The sequence below is a fragment of the Lolium rigidum genome, chromosome 7 (assembly GCF_022539505.1).
Source record: "Lolium rigidum isolate FL_2022 chromosome 7, APGP_CSIRO_Lrig_0.1, whole genome shotgun sequence".
Classification (NCBI taxonomy): Eukaryota; Viridiplantae; Streptophyta; class Magnoliopsida; order Poales; family Poaceae; genus Lolium; species Lolium rigidum.
In genome coordinates, this window is record NC_061514.1 from 269,904,435 (window position 1) to 269,912,104 (window position 7,670).

The following is a 7,670-nucleotide window of genomic DNA, read 5'->3' on the forward strand; positions in this document are numbered from 1 at the left end:
TATTTCACAAATTAGGCATGAAAAGGTGCCCACCCTGTACGTACGTCTGTGCTTGTAAAGTCCTTCAAACGTTCGATTTAGCGCTTTTTTCGAACTCCACTGCAGGTTTGGAGATGCTCTTTGCCGGAGCCGTTCGAGGTGCTGTGGCGAACGGGCGCAAGACAACATGGGCGACGAGAGGTTAAGAGTCCCGCAATCGAAATCGGAGTCTCTCTATCCATGTCGCCGATTAGTCTGTTTGACCTCTCTACACACTCGTCTTGTGCACAGCGCCATAGCCTGCGTGCTCCAGTTGTTTCTGCTAGATGTGCTCCATTTATTTGATTTTATTCACTACAGCTCTGTGAGAGCTTCCAAAATTCTTTGCGATGTCGTAAATGTCTAGGCAAAGGAGTGAGCTATTTCATCTGGCTCGATCTAGCCAGGAAAGCATTAGGTTTGTTATAGGGTTGCTGTCGTTGCTGTCTGATACAGTCGCATGATCCCCAGCCGTCTTAGTCTAGCGTGGTACCCGGTGATAATTAGCCCGATGTGACTTGAGGATGACTCGGGAGAATAGACTGAACATTAGTGTACTTTCAGTGCCACACATTGCTTCTGATGAGAAGCATGCATCCGGCCGACAGTAGAGTATCTACTTATCGCACTCGCACGCTTTGTGTACCTGAAAAATCCAAAGATCGAAAAGGAGAGTGGGTACAACTGTAGTTCCCGCAAGTGATACATGACCTGACAAATCTTGAAATAGAGAACCAAAACGACCACGAGGGCGACGAGATTGATGGGCTGAGTACGCCTTATACAACTTGTGCATATATCGGCCACTTTTGCGCATTTTGTCAATGCAAAATGCACAAGGCATCCATGCTTTACCCGACACGATTTAACTGGTTCAGATCCTACGGTGAGAGGTGGATAGAGACTACCACCATCGCCACAAGTTCCACCTACAGAAAAAGCCCACCACATCAAGTTTAAGCCGTAAGAAGGCTGAAGGCGTCACATTTCCCATGCAGACTCTGCCCATGGAAAGTTGGAAACTATGTTCGATTACGTGTATGTGCGTTGCGCGTCTTGCTTATGATAGGAAAAGAAAGAAATAATGTTTTTTTCTATAAAAAGGTGAATAGAAAAGAGAAAGAACGCATGGTGTATATGCAGGCTGCAGAGCCCACCTGTCACTTCAGTCGCCGGCGATGCGGCGATGAGCTTTCCAGTGGTCTTTTTCATGACGCTTGCATCGCCGATCGAGCTACTGCGCAACAACCGGGATAGGGGAACGAAGCAGAGGTGCTGCTTCACTAACAACAAGCGTACGTCATGACAGGCCCAGTATATATATCTGCTCACATTTTCTGTCTTTCCTTAGACCCAAAGATCGTAGGTATTGCCTGTCACGCGCACTGTTCACGATCGCCGGTCCAAACTGTGATGCGATTACGCGTATTTCAGGATTGACTAATGATTAATTTAGCACGGAAGTGACGCAAATATGTTTTAAGTTGTATAGTGTGTTGGCCAACTTCCTGAAGTGCTCGCCGTGTATTTGTTAAGGAACAGGACGGAATCCTCCCTGCTTTTCTCGTCTGCATTATTTTCTTCGTGTCGCTTTATCTGTCTGCCCTCCAGCACTTTATTGTAATGCAGAAGAAATATAGGAGTTTTGTAATACTGACAGTAATATATGCTGTGACCGATTAGAGCTAGTAACTGATTTTTTTTTCTTACAGCCATACTCTGATTCTCACATCTGGAATATGCCCCTTACAATGGATTAGATCTCTGGCTGTCCCCCAATTAATCCTGACACCGACAAAACAAAGCCTGCCAAATAATTGAACCGATCTTCTTGGCAAAACAGAATTGCGCAGACGACTAAGGACCTACTTCCGCACGCACACGAGCTCATCAACAAACAGAAAAGGGAGACATCGCATTCCAGAGCAAGATCGCCATCGCGAGAAAACAGCAACATCATGTCAAGCTGCCATCACAACCACCGCCGGAGACTTATCCGACGCAGCCGAGATGTCGTCCGGTTCAGAGCTCCGGGCAGAGGATCTCGGCTTCTCATGCAACAGCTTCAGACGGCACCTCACGCGCGAAATGCAATAGTTTAACGGTGCCGTGTCGCGGCCAAAGACGGGATGATGTGCGCTCCTGACGATCCTGTCTAAACATCTTCTTCCCGCGACCTAGTTTCTTAATAATCCGACATGTGACATGACAGCCCTGTATGTAGGTCTACCGAGGGGCATGCTCATCAGTGACAGCTCGTGTATTGTAATCTGTAGCAGCAAAGAATGGTTAAGTAAGATTAGGGGTGTGACACGGTCTGATTCTCCTTGGATTTGATTCATCGATATTGCGTCCCACTAGAAGTACCCTCAGATAAATCACCATATGAGTACTACCGTACGGCTTTGCTTTCGTTCATGCCAGCGATTGTAATACTGCCCGGAGAAGATAAACCAATTGAGCCGAAGAACAGGTTTGGAGTTGCAAGATTCAGTTATGGGCGCGACATGTCAGAAAGCAGTCTGGCTCAACCTACCTGTAGATGACAAATGTTCGGAACAGCACACTGCACGAACAGCCCCGACCTGTGATTTCTAAATTGCGTACAAGTTGAATTAATTTGGAAAGCCACCCTCAATCTATAGTATCAGATGCTATATAGTGCTGCTTTGTATACTACTCCAAAGATGCCCTTGATTTCGTGGGATATAATTAATTGTAAAATATTGGGCGTCAGTGTCGATCTTCGTATGTGTTCTTGGTGGAAGTATTTTGTTTCCAAATACTTACTAAATAAAAGGCGCTTTAGCATCAACGCGTTCTTTCAGGACGTGATCGCATCAGCGTGAGAGGAAAAGAACAAGAAGAGTGCAATGTTTTTTGATATACATTTTTTCGGGAATAATTTGTTTGCATCTTTGCGTGAATTGGTCTTAGGGTTTAAACGCAAGTTGACAATTGTATAACGAGCTATCAGGTATCTTCAACTACTAGCGTTATTTATATAAACAAGTCATGTGCACGCATTCAAAGTTCAATCTTGGTGTCCTTGTAGAAGTTGTAAAGTCGACGTTGCAATGTATGTCGTCAACCAAGTAGTTCTACGTATGCGTAGCCACAAACGGGAAGCCGTTGATCAAATCCAGAGAAGAGAAAAGTTGAGATGTCAAATACTCCTGCGTCCTTACGACCCCTTTACCTTGGAGAAGAAGAACAGGTACCGGGTGTCCGGGTCGTCTGTTTTCACTATGTTGTCTGCTGGACCTTAATCTTCAGACTAAAAAGAAGGTCAAGAAGAAGAAAGATGGATGTGATCAATTCATGCGTACACAGAAATGAACTGACGGTGAAGCAACAAATAGCCGCCCGCAGTTACGTTGGTTCAGTTATCTCGATCGGTCTGATCGATCTCACGCTTTTTCCACGGGCAAATGATGGTCTGATGTGACAGCAGTTTACCGGTGGTCGTCCTACTCGTGCGCCTAACCTAATCATCTATCCGAAGGACATGCGTACGTGGAGCTGATTATGTACATCGAGCTCCCGTAAAGACAGCGCTTAATTAAATCGTGTCCGTAAAGACGGCGGATTAATTAGTTGAGTGAGTCATCGGGTCAATCATCATCATCATCCGTGCTCTTCCGTTCAAGCCCAGGCGGCAGGCTCACACGCACACGCCGGCGGCAGCATGACTTGCCCGCTTATTATAATTTACAATGCTTGATTTTTATTGTTCAGTTTAGTGGAGCCACTTCATTCGGAAGCTTGTGCGGGAAACCAGAAAAGTTTGAAGAATGCTGTCAAGGTCGATCCCGAGCAGCTTGGCTCTTGGCGCAATTAGTTACAAGGCCGGTGACCTCACCAAATTGATGCAAGGTGGAAGCTGGGAAGTTAATGTCCTCCTTGTTAAAATGCGAAGGGGGTTTTCATAGATCAAATAATTCAATCAGGATAGAGTGGAACCACGGGACAAACAATCGAGAGCACATAGAATTTGCGGTCAACGACACAGCAAGACAGGAAAATGAGTACCAAAACAGTGTATCTTCATTGCGGAAACTGCGCAAGTAAGGAAAATGAGTAATTATACGAGTGCATTCACCACGGTAAATATTCAAAACAGACACCAGTACTTGTTTCCCAAGCCAAAACACATCCTAGAATTCACAACCTGTGACATTGATAAGAGACAGACAAGAGACACATCCTAGAATTCAGAACCTCGGACATAGACAACAGAGACAATAGACAACGACTGAATAGAGAAGCATAAGGTGGCAGCTAGCTATAACAAGCTTTAGCCTTTAAGCGCAGTTAACTTCTTGACACACTACTGCCGTGATGGTATCTCGATCATTTGATTTAAACTCCTTCGGCATAGGATAAGGCTGGCCCACGCCCATCAATCTCTAGATCTGAAACAAACGGGAGGAACGGTCAGATGAAATATTATGACACTAAACAGCAGACAAAAAAAAATCAGGTCAAGGAAAAAATGTGCATACAGCTGCCTTCAAAGTGTTCTTGCGTAAGCAGAGCAAAACCGAGCTGTTGCAGCTGTGGCGTCCTTCCATGGGCCAGCACAGTCATTGGGTTGGATGATTGCTAATCAGAGTCTTCATAGAAACCCTCGTCATCAGAAGCCTCATCAAAAGATCGGATATCTAACTGATATCGCAGCATACCACCAATGCCACCGAATCCTCTACAGAACTGTGATCCCTCTTGTGATTTGTTAGTGACAAACTCAAGCGAGCAACCGAACTTCTTGTACTCATTAGCGAACCATTCCAATAAAGATATTTTTTCCTGAACTTCCAGCTCAGCATTAGTCTCAGAATCACGGAAATTGCTCTGATCCGCTTCCTGCTCTTTGTTCAGATGTTTGATAATAATTTCCCCAGAGACACTGTGCTTTAGCGCATATCTGTTGATATCGAGATTCTCCCACACTATCAGAGTCTCAACAGCACCCATTTCAAGAGCCTTTAGAGTGTCATCGACACCGAAGACATATTTCCCAGTATCTTGACTGATCTCTTCAAAGTACTTGCCAATTAACTTCTTCTCCTGTATGAACTTGACATTTGCTAGAATCTCAGCTGACAACTCAATAGCTTGGTTGAAACCATTCTCGCCACCATAAGAAACATCAACCACATTGAGTATCTTGACTTGAAGTCTCTGATCAAACATATCAGATTGGCTCAGCTCTGTCTTGAAATCAGCAGAACCAGCAAGAATTAGTCCAGAGACATTAGGCTGACTTGTCGCTGGATTGATGAAAAACTGAGTGGCAAGCTCAGCGGTTTTTCTGACATAGTTATGACGTTTTTCCATCCGAAGACGAGCAAAACGTAGAGCTGACTGCCCTCCTCTACCGTGCTTCTTTGGGAGATCGACGGTGAATTTGTGTAGCACCTCACGGGTATTTCCACTTAGTGTGCCAAAAAGAGTACCATTACCATCCATAACAATGAAGCCAAACTTGTCATCAGATTCCAAGAGCTCATTTAAGGCCTCAGTGTGGAACTTGTTATCACAAAGGTAGAGTGACACATTTATAGGCTTGAATGGCTCAAAATCAATGGTAACTTTCTTTTCCTTTCCATCATCAGTAACAATGGTTCCAGTATAGAGAACTAAACCATTGGGAGGAACTCTGTTATAGAGCTTCAGCCTCTGCTGGGCTGAGGTGATGGCACCCAAAACAGATTGGCGATTCACTCTACTCTTTATGTTGGATGCAGTACCATACTCATCACCTAACATCTTTGCCACTCGAGCAACCTGATCACGTGGAGGCATAATAAGAGAGATCATGCTCGTGCCATTGCCTCTAGCTGACTCCAGTGCCTTTATGAGCTTCTTAATCTTCCAGATTTCAATGTTCCTATCAGTTTCCTGGCTCTCAGACATCTTGATAGATCGTGGATGAGACTAGTTCACCTGTAGACAGTCAAACACACACACCAACAGAATGAGGGGCTTGAAATAAGAACTTTCATCTGCTCAGTTCCTCAACAGAAACTATTGTGAATGAATTAAATTGAAGAGGAGAACTTGTCAACATATTGACACAGATGCTGCATATAATTAATTTTATTGTTAGACCAAGTTGCATTCATGGTACCCGAACTAGGCAAGCAACTACGGTCCAAATTACATTATCACAACACTTTATTCATTAGAAAATAAAAAGGAAACGACAGACACAAGCACTAGCTACTAAAAGTCTAAAACATTGATTTGATTGTAGAAGTGAATTTATGGAAAAGAGCATACTTTAAAGTTTAAGCACAGAATGCAGTGAAACTGAAACAAAACTACTTTACTGGAACCAGCATAGTTTGAACCATACAGAGAAGGAAGCAGCAAAACAAAATAATATTTATCAACATGAGCTTGTAGACAAAAGTATATCAGACAAAACAATTTCCCAAAACAAATTTGATATGTGCAAGAAAACTCTGCAGCAATAGCAATCAGCCTGCCAGAATGTTCACTAAGCACAGCTGTTATTGATTTTGAGTACCAACTGTGAACTACGACAGTCTAGGAAAGGTTATTAGTTGGTTCATAATGGAATTTATTTTTCATTTGGACAAATAAAGTTCAAGCAGCTATATAAGCCCGCAATAACTGAAGAACATATAAAACCATACTCAGTAAAGATCTGAAATAGTTCTCCAGTGAACCAATGATATCAAAGCATGCAGTCATCATACAAATGCAAAGCGGGTCCTAGGAATAACCTAGCAAAATTGGCTACACATATCACAAGTTGGCAAATCTATAAAGAAGCAAGCATGCGCCAGCCAGCATAGTAAACACAACTAATAACTTAGTGAAACACGAAATTATGCTCATATTTTATAGTATGATCAATAAATATGTCGCAGGCAGACTGAAGGGCACTGCAACAACATTGACCTACTTAATACTTGATCTATAAAATAAGAGAGAGGATCTTAGGCAAGTGACAAATAGGATATTGCTTTGAACTGGTAGATTATGATATTACGCAATTGAACAAACTCGACAGTATTTCTAGCCAATGTCCTACTATCACACAAACCCTACAACTGTTCCCTACACCCAAAGGAATTAGCCCAAGTAATGATGAAGCAGTCTCAAACAAAGCATAGATCGATCAGCACCCACCTAAAACTGGCGAACGAAGCGCTCAAATCGCAGAAAATCTGCCAACTAGCGCGCTCCTCTCGCACAGATCCCGCAATTCGTAAGGTAGCGCAAACACAAGGTGAGATACTACAGAAATCTCGAACGTAAATCCGACTCAGATCAACGCATACCAAAGCGCAATCAGACACGACAAGGTCACGCAGCGAGGACTACGCGCTCAGCATCGAATCGCGACCGAATCTAGCGAGATCGGGCTAGGGATCGTTACCGAGGAGGAAGGGGGCGGCGAAGAGGATGACGGCGACGGGAGGGGAGCGCCGACTTCACGGTGGTGGCCGGGTGCAGCGGGTTGGGGGAATCCTCTCCTCTGGCTGTCGGCGGTTTAGGAATAAAGTGCGATAAGTCTCCGCCGTCTTTTTTATTATAGCACCTGGTGTCGTGGTGGAGCTCGGACTCGGCCCGCCGCAGCCAGCTCGCGGCTTGGTCAGCCTTGTGGGCCGGTGGCC

General features: G+C 44.3%; 1 protein-coding gene across 2 annotated transcripts; it reads right to left on the reverse strand.

Moving 5' to 3' along the window:
* Window positions 1–4,043: 4,043 nt before the first annotated feature.
* LOC124675447 (eukaryotic peptide chain release factor subunit 1-3-like) lies at window positions 4,044–7,469 on the reverse strand. 2 transcript variants are annotated; one of them, XM_047211524.1, is made up of 3 exons: window positions 7,440–7,469; window positions 4,524–5,968; window positions 4,044–4,433 (listed from the first exon to the last, which is right to left on the reverse strand). In XM_047211524.1, the coding sequence occupies exon 2, from the start codon at window positions 5,935–5,937 to the stop codon at window positions 4,624–4,626; it is 1,314 nt and encodes a 437-aa protein (XP_047067480.1). In that variant the 5' UTR covers window positions 5,938–5,968; window positions 7,440–7,469; the 3' UTR covers window positions 4,044–4,433; window positions 4,524–4,623. The 2 variants fall into 2 exon arrangements, with proteins under 2 accessions (XP_047067480.1, XP_047067479.1); XM_047211523.1 differs by having other exon boundaries at window positions 4,524–5,967; window positions 7,433–7,468.
* Between the last annotated feature and the right edge of the window lie 201 nt (window positions 7,470–7,670).